Source organism: Dichotomopilus funicola, assembly GCF_033296635.1.
Source record: "Dichotomopilus funicola strain CBS 141.50 unplaced genomic scaffold C8A04scaffold_39, whole genome shotgun sequence".
In the NCBI taxonomy this organism is placed as follows: domain Eukaryota; kingdom Fungi; phylum Ascomycota; class Sordariomycetes; order Sordariales; family Chaetomiaceae; genus Dichotomopilus; species Dichotomopilus funicola.
Genome location: NW_026944060.1, coordinates 438 through 13,489, shown reverse-complemented (window position 1 = coordinate 13,489; position 13,052 = coordinate 438). Strand labels below are relative to the sequence as shown.

General features: G+C 42.1%; 4 protein-coding genes across 4 annotated transcripts; 2 read left to right on the top strand and 2 right to left on the bottom strand.

Annotated features, from left to right (window-relative positions):
* Positions 1 to 185: 185 nt before the first annotated feature.
* On the bottom strand, positions 186 to 690 carry C8A04DRAFT_37887 (uncharacterized protein; the record flags this gene model as incomplete). The annotated part of the gene is made up of 3 exons (XM_062784041.1): positions 186 to 353; positions 423 to 478; positions 558 to 690. The coding sequence occupies 3 exons, from the start codon at positions 688 to 690 to the stop codon at positions 186 to 188; spliced, it is 357 nt and encodes a 118-aa protein (XP_062636209.1).
* A 1,007-nt stretch (positions 691 to 1,697) lies between these two features.
* C8A04DRAFT_37886 (TLD-domain-containing protein) lies at positions 1,698 to 3,614 on the top strand (the record flags this gene model as incomplete). The annotated part of the gene is made up of 2 exons (XM_062784040.1): positions 1,698 to 1,763; positions 1,824 to 3,614. The coding sequence occupies 2 exons, from the start codon at positions 1,698 to 1,700 to the stop codon at positions 3,612 to 3,614; spliced, it is 1,857 nt and encodes a 618-aa protein (XP_062636208.1).
* Positions 3,615 to 3,857: 243 nt separating this feature from the next.
* Positions 3,858 to 4,626, bottom strand: C8A04DRAFT_37885 (uncharacterized protein; the record flags this gene model as incomplete). Its single annotated transcript, XM_062784039.1, has 2 exons — positions 3,858 to 4,473; positions 4,568 to 4,626. 2 exons carry the CDS (start codon positions 4,624 to 4,626, stop codon positions 3,858 to 3,860), a joined length of 675 nt encoding a protein of 224 aa, XP_062636207.1.
* A 392-nt stretch (positions 4,627 to 5,018) lies between these two features.
* On the top strand, positions 5,019 to 6,875 carry C8A04DRAFT_29414 (tryptophan synthase beta subunit-like PLP-dependent enzyme; the record flags this gene model as incomplete). Its single annotated transcript, XM_062781002.1, has 2 exons — positions 5,019 to 5,276; positions 5,343 to 6,875. The coding sequence occupies 2 exons, from the start codon at positions 5,019 to 5,021 to the stop codon at positions 6,873 to 6,875; spliced, it is 1,791 nt and encodes a 596-aa protein (XP_062636206.1).
* Positions 6,876 to 13,052: the final 6,177 nt, after the last annotated feature.

Below are 13,052 nucleotides of genomic sequence, written 5' to 3'. Positions count from 1 at the left end.
ATGCCCGGCTGCCCATCCCGACATACCGGTTCACCCGCGTAGTAGGTAGCTTGGCCGCTTACAGTTTCTCTCCCGAGAACTGGGATAGTAACAAGGGCAACGGGCACGAATACATGCCACGGACCTGAAGGTTACAGGATTTTTTCATATTTATATGCTGCCATCCTCAAACAATGATCTGGCCCTCACGCCCCACCCTCGCGTTTGGCATATTCCTCCTCAATCGCCTCCTTGTACTTGTCATCTGCTGACCGCGGGTCCTCGTGCAGAACGCCCTCCTTGATCAAGGCTTCCGGGGACGGCCGATGGGCAATCTTTTCGTTCAATGAATCGGCTCGCATGTGTTTCTCAAGCTAGTGGGAAGTGGGGAGCTGTCAGCCAGAGGCTAGGGAGGGTATTCAGGAGCGAGCAATGCTACTTGCCTCTTTCTGGTGTGCTTGGAGGCCGGGCGCAGCAGTCGATGCAGGGAGAATGTTCTCTGGGCAAAGGCCGCCTGTTAGAATCCAGCAATGATATGTCAGGCACGCTTACTAGGGGTTTCCGAAAAATGGGCGTACTGTTGACAAGCTCCTGGCGATCTGGCCGATGACTCAAGTGAAACTCCAACGAGTTCTTCCGCTCGGTGTTAGGCCGGCTAGGCGAGATGGGAGTCTCGTCAACGACCTTGTTACTTTCTCCCTTATCGGCCATTATGCGATTGTATATTTCGTAGTGGACTCTTGTGAATTGAAACTCGTTCCGGCAGCCAATATTTGAGAAATGGTTAACCTGCAAGCAATGTACGACTTGCACAGCGATCGATGATGAAACTCGAGAGAGTCTAACAAGGCGGGAACAGCTTTACTTTGTACCTCCTTGGGCAGAAAGGATGTGGTCGGGGCGGACGGTTACACCTCCTCTTTCGAGTGTACTGCATGTGCAAGTTGCCTCAACGGGCTACATATGATAGGCTGGACAATCGATCGGCCCAACGATCACAACCCCCAGCACCGACGTGGAAAGTTGGGATCAAAGCAACACGATGCCCGAGGGCCACCAGAGACCCCGCAACATCCCTTGTCAATTTGAGGCAGGGCGGCCCGCCCGTTTTCCAACCCCGGCCTCATGTACGTCACAGTAGAGCCCGAATACTTGTTTGGCACCAAGCATTTAAACTTTGTAGTGTATTCGTACTATGTACATGCTTGTCTACGGTCATGTGCTCCAAGAATGATTGGCTTCAAATGTAGTGTCTTAACTCTAAATTTGCGAACCGAAAATAGTCAACCGGCAGAAGAAGTGAGCCCATATATTGCAGGTGTGTAATTCACAATCGCGGAAAGCCCAAGTAATATGATAGAGCGATATTTGATATCGATGATATGGACGACGGAGTATGTAGTTCTCGACCGGACAATCCCGACGCTCCGCCGTCAAGCTGTCAAATAACATGGAGCTAATCACAACGGCGATGCTCTAGGTGGGGCTGTTCTGTGCCACCGCCTGGGCCTCTTGCACCATCCAACCAACTAATATTAAGCACAGAGAACGCAGGACCTACACAGACTTACTTTTCCCTTCCCACTCGATTCGACTCGCAATTTCTTCTTCCCGGTCTTCAACGGGGCGAGGAGCCGGCCTAAGTATTGCCGGACGAATAACACCGGAATTAACCGTCTCCCTCGCTCGATGCAAGCAGGCCATCCCTCCCAACCACGATGGGGCAGGGCTTGTCGAATGAGACGACGGCTTCTCTCTCACATGAGGAGTTAAACAAAGCGCTGGTAAGTGCTCTTCTGTAACACGGTCTTTAACCCGCCCTCTGATTCTCATAATATTCCTAGGCCGGGAAATTTGCAGAAGAATGCTTCACACCCATTGAACTTTACTCCCTCAAAGATGTCTTCGCCGGCCTAGCAGGCCAGGTCGGCCATCTCAAGCCGGATACCGTTGCACAGTTCCTGGAACTACCAGAAATTCTCGATGTCTCTACTGTTTTATTTCAAATTATGTCCTACATTGGAGCTTTCCCGTTCCTACAAGACGCCCCAGCTATTCTCGGACTTGAGCAGATGGTGATAGTCATCACGATACTAACTGGCAGGTACCGCAAAGTCCTCTTAGGCGGCTCTAGCGACAGGTTGAAGCTACTATTCGGGGGCTTAGCCATTCTTGACCGGCACCTATCTGAGTCCAAACTCGCACGGCACCCTTCATCGTCTACTAGGCAACGGCGAGGAGGGACAACTCCCGGCACGGGTCCAATATCGGGGTCGACAGTCGACGAACCGAAGGAGGACTCAAATCCAGGCGCTGACTTTGACGAAGACGGTCTTGTATTCTCAGCGTTAGAGGCGTTGGGCTGCCTAAAACCTTATGGGCACATGGCGCCGTCCATAACTCCCGATTCCATGATCCCGGCAGGCAGTATGCGGAAACTCGTGCTCTTACTGTTACTTATTGCGCCCCTGGGTCCACAGGAAAGCCTAGAGGCATATTCGACCCGGTTGTCCGAGGATGACCTAGAGAATCTAGGTTACACCGCGGATTGTGTCCTTGAGACCTTTCTCGGTAGCGGGGAAGTGCCGGCGGTGGGACTTGGCCGCTTCAGAGCGGTCATATTGACGTCCATGCCCTATATCTTTGACGGGTTCACCGCCCTCTTTGAGCATTTCTTGTTCTCCAAGAACCTAGAGTTCCACCGGCACCTTGGTGACCCCCCGACTACAGCCAACCTGGCCCAACAGCCCGTCCAACCCCTGTTTGAAAGCACGGCATCCATCATGAATTTCGGCATTTTGTCTCAGCTATCGTTTTTTATTACCGGCACTTCGCTATTTCGAAGGCTCCGTCTTTTGTACTCTGGTGACGAGGATGGTTTCAGCATGGGAAGTTTCGAATCTAGGGTCTTCAACTGGCGGGCGCCCACGTTGCTACTCGTGAGCGGGACGCGCCTTTCAGCTGAGACCGGGCGGTCTCAAAACGGCCCTGCTTCGACGTTTCTTTCATCAATCCCAGCTCAGCGCCTTCCACCAGGCAACAAGAACGAGAGCGAGAGGGAGGAGAGATTGACATATGGAGTCTATTTGAGTCAGCCATGGAAACATACTTACCGCGAATGCTTTGGAAACGAGGAAACAGTGATGTTTCAACTGCAACCGGTTCATGATGTATTTCACGCATCCACGATAAACAAGGACTACGCATCTTTTACGAAATCTTCACCATCCTCCTTACCAGGGGGCGTGTCCTTTGGCTGCCCGCCACCACAGCCAATACACGCCTACCGCCGGTCCAATATCATGCCGTTGGGGCCGGTGTCACTCATGGTTGAGGATAGTTTTGAGTACGGGGTCTTCACCCACAACTATACGTCCCAGGGCGGCGCGTTCCAGGCGAGCGCGACCAGGCAATTTGACTTTCAAGATCGCTTCGAGGTTTCCAGCATTGAGGTATGGGGGCTCGGTGACGAGGAGGAAGCCAAGCGCCAGACTGAACGTTGGGCATGGGAAGCGAGGGAAGCCGAGGCAAGGAGGAGGGTGAACCTTGGGACTGGTGACATTGAAGCTGATCGGGCCTTGCTAGAAATGGCAGGGCTAGTTGGGGCCAACAGAAGTGGCGGTAGCGTGGCTTAAACCGGGCGGCCGTGATTTGATCATCTTGCTCCCATCGCAGTCTCAATATCGATCACACCACGAATTATGAAAAAATGCCCCCCAGAAGCGCAATATCACATGAAACTGCCCAAACGCTGGGGCACATGTCTTTCTTACTTGGACTTGAAGTCCTTTGCGCCTTATACCTATGTGTTCGTACACCGATCGTACATATGCGTGTGATAGAAGACCCAGTGTTCCTCCCCACATTCAACTGCTGAATCAAGGCTTTTGGTCCTTTTTGTCTTCTGCTGTTACTTCTGGGCCGGGCGTATTTGATCCTCCCAACCAGCCTCCCAATGATGCTGGAGGAACTTTTGACTTCGTATCGGCATTGTTCGCCTGGCCTTGGGCTTCTGTCACACCCAAAGCTTCCGAGCCAGCCGGAGCGTTGTTGGCTGCCTTGAATGCCGCCTCCGCCTGGGCAGCGACACCTTGAGGCTTTGGCTCGGCGATGCCCCCGCGGCCAGCCGCACGCCTCCGCTTCTTTGCCAGCATCTCCTGGAGAGCCTTTTCCTCCTCGTCTCGAATCTCCAACTCCCGAATCCACTTCGCCCGCTGCTCCTCCGCTTTCGCGAGCTGTTCAGCCTGCCACGCCTCTTTTGTCTTGTTGCGGTCCTCGGCGTAATACCAGCCTCCAATGCACATTGATACGACCGTCAATGCGTGAAAGGCAATGCGGGCCCGAAACATGCGCTGGGCTTCATGGCTATCGCCACGCCGAATGGCTTTTATAGCCTTCACAAGGGCAACAACCGTGAGTGTCGTGAAAATTGGAATAAAAGGCTCTTCTTTAAGTTTCCGTACAACTTTTTGTGATGGTGTTTCTTTGTAACGCCTGTGGGGGCTCTACGTGAGCCGTTGTCCTGCTTCTATCGAGGGCGAAAAAGAGAAGGGGTAACAGGCTGTCGCGATATTCGGGGTTCGCTTACTCGTCATGGTCGAAGGACGACGGCAGTGGCCGACCAGACAGCGGTTGGTCATCTGACATGTTCAATACGTTCGACGCCGTTTTGCCTATCGAATTAGATATGGGGGTGGGGGCGTTCATCAACACTGGGACGAGGCGGGGAGCTGAGAAATGCGAGACATCATTGAATTTCATGTTTGGGTGGGCACGGACCATTTGTCGGGCCATTTTTATCGGATCATTTCAGAGTAACTACCGGTACGTACCTAAACCCCACCAAAAAAAAACATGCCAGGGGTACAAAGAAAAAGGTACCAGCATCTCAACAACACGTCAGATGTGTAATTACACACCACGAAGTATGCACGATTGCTCCACTAAAAATTATCGACGAAGGCCGAAAACCGGACTTCGGGGGCTGCTCTCTCAACGAGACGTAGAGAGTCGAGATACTAAGCGATATCGTCAGTAACATGGCGTCGTCAGGATTCCACAACCTCGATGCGGCAGCGGAAGCCTTCTCATCTACGAACGGTTCGATGGCCATTGTCCAAGATGAATCGACTCAGACGGCAACAAAGAGTGACGAGCCTCTTGCCCGGACGCCATCCCTTAGTAGCTTCGCCCTGACGGAATACAGCGCAAGGCCAACTCTTGCCACTGAGGACATAGAGACACATGTAAAAAAGATTGTCCCTGATGAGTTTCTATTGCCAAACGGGACCCCGGATGTGAGTTTGACACGGTCTCGAGGCCCTAGTCGGGTGTGTGGCGGCTGATAATCTTTTCCCACCCAGTATCTGCGCCTCATCATCACCTCCTACCCTCGGGTGCGAGAGGTGTGTAACGAAATCCCGCTCGTCCATGCGGTGAATCTCAGCAACCGTTTGGAGTGCAACGTGTTGCTGAAACGAGAAGACGAACAGCCCGTCTTCAGTTTTAAGCTGAGGGGTGCCTACAACAAGATGGCGCACCTAGACCGTGCTGAGTCTTGGAGAGGAGTGGTGTGCTGCAGCGCCGGGAATCACGCCCAGGGTGTCGCATACTCTGCTAGGAAGCTAAAGATTCCGGCCACTATTGTGATGCCTAAGGGCACGCCTAGCATCAAACACCTCAATGTTTCGAGGATGGGCGGCCATGTGGTGCTGCACGGTGCTGATTTCGACGAGGCCAAGGAGGAGTGCGCCCGGCGAGAAAAGCAGGGCGGCCTCATCAACATCCCCCCTTTCGACGACCCTTATGTCATTGCCGGCCAAGGTACCATTGGCATGGAAATTCTCTCCCAGACGAACCTCCAGAAACTACAGGCCATCTTTTGCTGCGTTGGAGGTGGCGGCCTGATTGCCGGTGTCGGTGTTTATGTGAAGCGCATTGCGCCGCACGTCAAGATTATTGGAGTAGAAACCTACGACGCAGATGCCATGACGCAGTCCCTCAACAAAGGCGAAAGAGTCCTTCTCAAAGATGTCGGTCTTTTTGCCGACGGTGCGGCGGTGAAGACAGTGGGCGAGGAGACCTTCCGCATCTGCCAGGAAGTAGTGGATGAGATGGTTAGGGTAACCACCGACGAGGCGTGCGCCGCCATCAAGGACATGTTCGAAGACACCCGATCCGTTGTTGAACCTGCGGGGGCCCTTGCCATTGCCGGGCTCAAGAAGTGGGTTGCCGCAAACCCATCTAGTGACCCAACCCGGTCAGTTGTGGCCGTCGCATCTGGCGCAAATATGAACTTCGACCGGCTGGGTTTCGTCGCGGCTCGAGCTACGTATGGCGAGGGACGGGAAGCCCTACTGGCCGCCAAAATTCCGGAGCGCCCGGGCGCCTTTGCGGAACTCATCAATTCCATCATGCCGCACTCAGTGACAGAGTTCAGCTATCGCTACGCCAGCAAAGCCGAAGCTAACGTGTTAGTTGGTATCTCCCTCACGGCGCCAGGGAGCCAGCGAATCCAGGAGTTGCAGAATATTATCGGCCGCATTAAAGAATCCGGGACGATGGATGTGACGGATTTATCTGGGGACGAGCTAGCCAAGAGTCACCTCCGGTACATGGTTGGTGGCCGATCAAGCGTGCACAATGAACGATTGTACATGTTCCGTTTCCCCGAAAGACCCGGTGCATTGGAGCGGTTTCTCCAGACTCTACGGCCGAAATACAACATAAGTTTGTTCCACTACCGGAACTCGGGCGGTGATATTGGCCAGGTTTTGACAGGCATTCTTTGCCCCGATGATGAGGTTACGGAGTTGCAGCGGTTTTTGAAGGAGATTGGTTACCCATGGGAGGACTGTACAGATTCGTTGGTGTTCAAGAGGCTGTTAAGAGTATAAGAGAAACCATTGCAAATATAGCTGATATAACCGGAAAAAATAATGACTCAGTTATAGGCTAGGGATATTTACCTCTAGGTCTATCTCCTAGTTAGCCTATTCCCTACTAGTAATAGTTCCTTAAAATTCTCGTCCTCCTCTTTCTTCCCTGAATATTATATAATACTCTATAAACAGTTATAGGGGTACTTCTTCCTCTATCTATTGTTAAATAGCTATAATCTTATAGTCTTTAATTGGTTATAAGGTATAGTAAAATATACCATCTATCTATTATTATAATAGTACTAGTAAGTCCTCTAGGGTATTATTGTCTTAGTGATTGGTTCTCCTATTTAAGGTATGTACTTACATATTTTCTATACCCTTCTTATAGTTGATCACAAAGTTAAATTCCAATAGGAATTCTACCTATTTAGTTTATTGTCTATTCAAGACTTTAGTCGTTATAAAGTATTTAAGATTCTTATAGTTAGTATAAACCTATACCAGATAGGTTATCCTACTGAAGTAAGGTCTCTATTCTTAAAATACCTCGATAATAATAAGTAATTCCTTATTATAAATAGAGTAGTTAAAATAAGGTCTATCTAGCTTCTTTAATAAGAACGCTATTAGATATAACTTCCTGTTCTTATCCCTCTATCTGAGTTACCCTCTAATTATAAGGTTTAATATATTAGCCTCTACCTTAAAAGGTAGATTAGGGTCTGATAATTAAAGTACTAGATCTATTAGAATACTCTATTAGATCCTTCTAAATGCCTACTTCTAAATATCTCCCTACTTAAATTTAGCCCCTTTCTTAGTAAGTTTATATAATAACTATACAATATTACCAAAGTTTTAGATGAATATTCAGACGAAGTTTATAAATCTAATAAATCCTTAAACCTCTATAATGTTAATAGGTATTAGCTATTCTATAATTACCTGGATTTTCTAAGGTTTAATCCTAACCTTGCTAGGTAAGATTTTATAGCCTAAGAAGACTATCTTTTAAATATAAAATTCGCTCTTCCCTTTATTAACTGATATTTAATATTAATATAATATATTAAATACTTATTATATATATTATTAGTATTCCTTAAATATCTTAGAGTAGATAAGAATATCGTTTAAGTAGTATACTATAAATTTATTAAGGTAAGGTTAAATAATATAGTTGATTATAGCTTAGAACGTTATAGATATATTAATAAGGCTAAAGGGTATTACCAGATATTTAAAGTATCTATAAGACGTCTTAAAAGCTGTTTTTCATTTATCCCCTTTTTTAATATAAATATAGGTATATACTATTAGTAGATTGAGATAGGTAAAGTATTATATTCTAGCTGGTTATAATACACGTATATGTCAAGAGGCCATAGAAGCCTCTGATTTAGCTGTTTCCGATGTAATTGTAGCTAGTTCCTAGTGTTGCTATGCTGTAATGGAGGATAGTGTTTATAGAGTGGTGGAGAGTGTTCAGCTCGCTTATAAGGTACGTTATATAATATTAGTAAAAGGATTATAGAGGGAATATCTATAAGCCTATTAATAGTAGAGAAAGTAAAGTTTAGGCTATTAAATAACCTAAAGATAATAAAGGATAATAGATATGAAGTAAAGGCCTATAGGAAAGGTAGGAAAGTTAGTAAAGCCTTATACTCTATTAACTAAGGCTAAATACTTTATAAATACTTTAATTATAGAAAGAGATATCTAATATAGGCTAAAGAGTATCTAGAAAAGGTTAAAGTAAAGAACGGGGTTAAAGAGATATATTAATATAAACCTAAGACATTTAAACTAGCTAGGAATAATAGAATAAGGTCTAAAGAAGGAATAGGGATATAGGCTTTTTACCTTTAACGGGGCTTTAATATAGTAGGAAGAGGAAAATGGGTATTATAAGATAGGGGTAAAGTATCTAAAGATTTAAAGGACTAAAGACCAATTTATGAGGGTTTTAATAGTAATAAAGGACCTATTATAAACCTAGTTAAACCTAATAATGAGGCCTTTAACACTAATTACTCTACTACTATAGTAGATAATAACTATATTATAGAGATAGATAGACTAATAGACTTTAGAAGACTAATTAAGAAAGGATAATATAATAGATTTAAATAAAAGTTAAAGTTCTGTTATAAAATATAAAGAGGAATAAAGAATATCTTAAGGTAGCTTTAAAAGAGGTTTAATTTAATATTCTTTTAATCTAAGACCTTTAGATTAATTAATAGACTAGGTTAACCTACTAGTTAAAAGGTATAACATACTATTTAATATATAGATTAAAGGGGCTAATAGTAGTATTTATTAATAAGAGGTTTAATATAAGGTAGTAGGATTATAAGATAAAGAAGAGGTTCTATCAGATATAGTTCCTAGGGATAAAAGTAAAGGTGATAAAGTTTTAATTAATATATAGCTTTAAAAAGGATATTAAAGTAATCTAAACCTTATAGAAGTAATAGTCTTTATAAAGATAGATAATACTAGTAAAGGACTTTAATCTATATTATCTACGATAGGACTAGTTTAAATAATATAGTATTAAAGTTAAAGTCTTATTAGATTTAGCTCTATGGTAAGATTTTAAACTCTAAATCTTAAAAGGTATTATAATTAAAGGTCTCTAAAGGAGGTAAAAGTACTATATCTCTAAAATAGATTATATATAGATATTAAAGGACTTTATAACTATTTACTTTAGTCTAAAGGAATAAAGGTAATTAAACTATTACTTATAGGTTTTAGAGATAAGGGTAAAAGGATTAAAGGTATAAAGGCTTTAATTAAAAGAATAAAACTAGAAGATAATAAATAAAGAGAAGATAAAGGCTAAAGTAACTCATATTCTAAAACTAATAAGACTAAAAGATAAAGGGGAATAAGGGTTATAAATATAGATGAAAGGGGTAAAAGGCTTAAAAGGAGTATTTATATAACTAATAGAAAAGATTTAAAGGATTATAGAAATAGCTATTTTAAGGAATAAAGTAATAAAGGGAAGGGGGTTACTATAATAGATAAAGGAGATATAAAAGATAAAAGCAGAGGTAATGAGGGTAAAGAGGGAATCTAAAATAGTACCTTTAAAGAGAGGAAGGAAAAGGTTTAATTAATATTTTTAAAGGGTAAAGAAGGTGATTAAAGAAGGGAAGATCTAGATATAAAAGATTATATTATAAAAGGCTATTAATAATATTATATTATTATAGTCCCTAAAGTAATAGATAAAATATTAAAGCTTCCTACTATTAGATCCTTTAAAGCTCTTTATATTTAAAACATTAAAAGAAAGGCTAAAGTTTACTATATATAAAAAGAAGGTAAAGGCTTTAATAAGTTAGTTTTATCCTAATCTAATAGTTAACTTTATAAATATAGAATATCTAAGATTAATTTAATAATAAACTTAAATATTTGGTATGAAGAGGTTATATTTAAAGATATTTAAAAGGTGCTAGTAATATTAATACAGATATGTTTTAAACTTGGATAGTTTTTAAAGAGGTATAAAAGAATAAAGGAAATAATACTATAGAAGCTTAAAAAGACTTTAGAGATATATAAAACCTTCACAAGATATTAGCTAATTACCCTTTTACTAATAATAAAGAAGATTATTAAAGCTTTAATAATAAAAGAGGTTATAAAGGTTATAAAAGTCTATAGTCTATTATTAAATAAATGAATAAAGAACTAGAAGTATAGATCTATAAAGATAGTAATGTAGTTAATAGTAATATATATATAAAAGGTCTAAAGGTAAAAAATAATAACTTATTTTAATAATTAGATATCTTAAAGATATTTAATATAGTTAACTATAACGTATCTTATCAGCGAGCTGCGTATATCACCGAGCTGCGTACGCCCCACTACAACGCTCCCTCCCTATACCTTACATCAATTTTTTCCACAACCTAATATGCCTCCTACTTCAAAGGAAGCGAGGATAATCTTGGCCCTTAAAGCTATTCGAAATGACGGAAACTTAAGCCTTCGAACTGCAGCTAAGCTCTACAACGTACCAGAATCAACCCTCCGTTCCCGACGCGCTGGTATACCTGCACGACGCAATACTATACCCAACTTACGCCGGCTTACTAATTCCGAGGAGAAGGCTATTGTTCAGTATATAATTAAGCTGTCTGAACGAGCATTTCTACCAAGACTTACTAGTATAGAAGATATAGATCCCCCCCTTTATCATTATAGCTGTATAGTACCACCTTACCAACTGGTATACCGAGTACAACCTCCCAGCCGACTGGCGTATTACAACTACCGACAATAGCTGGACTACCAATATAGTTAGCTTGGATTAGATCAAGTACTTTGACTTCTATATAGCACCTTGTAGAAAAGGCAAATACCGGTTATCGATCCTCGACAGCCACAAGAGCTACTACTCGACTGAATTTAAGCTCTATTACCAATAGAACAATATTATTACGCTCTATATGCCTCTATATTCCTTGTACCTCCTCCAGCTACTCGATATTAGCTGCTTTAGGCCGTTGAAACAGGTATATAGCCGCCAGATCGAGGACTTAATATATATATATATCAACTATATAAGTAAGCTTGAGTTCCTCTATATCTTTCGTATAGCCTTCTTCACCTCTATTACCAAGAGCAATATCCAGGGTGGCTTCGTAGGTACAGGCCTTGTTCCATACAATCCAGGGAAGGTGCTTTCTAAGCTAGATATCAAGCTTTCTACACCAATACCACCAATCTTATAGCCTGGCACTATATAACCTTAGGTCTTCTAGACACCCTACAACCCTCGAGAAGCCAATTCGTAGTTAACACTTATCAAGACTTATATTGCCAACTATTAAAACAGCTCCCTAACCTCAATATTAGCTATTATAGACCAGCTTACTAAGGGTATAATAGCTATAATATATAAGGTGGCTCTACTATACTCTGAGGTCTCTTCGCTCCGTAAGGCCAACGAGGTATTAAGCAAGCGCCGGAGAGCCAAAAGAACATACGTATAGCTTAGAGGATCGCTTACGGTACAGGATATACAGGATCTACTAGACCAGAAGGCCGTGGTTGGGGAGGTGGCGCAAGAAAAGAAGCCAGATAGTAGTAGTACAGGGGGGGCTCGTACAAAGGTTCGGTACTATGGTGTATACGGCAAGCCTGGCCATAATGCCCGCACTTGTTAGGAGGCTATAGAAGCCTCTAATTCAGCTATTTCTGATGTAATTATCGTTGGTTCCTAGTGTTGTTGTACTACAATGGAGGATAGTGTTTGCAGAGTGGTGGGGCGTACGCAGCTCGGTGATATGCGCAGCTCGCTGATAAGATACGTTAATAGACTTTTCACTATTTAAAAGGTAGAGGACTATCTACTTTAAATAGTTTATTAAATTAATATCTAATTAAAAGATAAGGTTATAATACTTTACTTTAATAGTTAGATAATAAAATATATTTTAATAATAGTAAAGGTTTTATAAAGTTTATTACTTTTATTAATCCTATTTATCCTCTATATTATATTACTCTATAAAACTTTAAAGGAAATATATCTAATAATTAATTTAGCAGGTTTTATAGATAATATAAATCTAATAGCTTTTTAAAAAGCCTAAAGGTATATATTAAATAGTTAAAGAAGGCCTAAAAGATCTATTTATAATAGATAGATATTTAAAAAACATAGCCTTTCCCCTTTAAAAATATAAACTAATCTATTTAACAGTGGAAGGAGGTAATAAAAGGAACAAATAATATTAAAGGCCTTTAAAAGAAAAGAAGATAATAGTACTATAAACCTATAAAAGTTAATATAGTTCCTAAAGGTCTAGTTAGATTAGAAGTTAAAATAAAGGGCTTATTAATAGATATTGAAAAAAAACTAAAGACTTGGGGCTTTATTTTATTAAAGATTATAATAAAGATTTAAAGGTTTAAAAGATGTAAGGTGCATTATAAGCGAGTGACCCACCTTAACACACACATTTTGGTTAGGTCATACACTAAAATCTGCTAAGAAATTGTTAGTGTTATTCACGTGACTCTCAACATCTTGCTGGGTGCTCCCAGACCAAAATGTGTTAAGGTGGGTCACTCGCTTATAATGTACGTTATATTAAATGTATTAAAAGTATAATTATATTTAATACCTTTAACTACTATTAGCTAATAGAATTA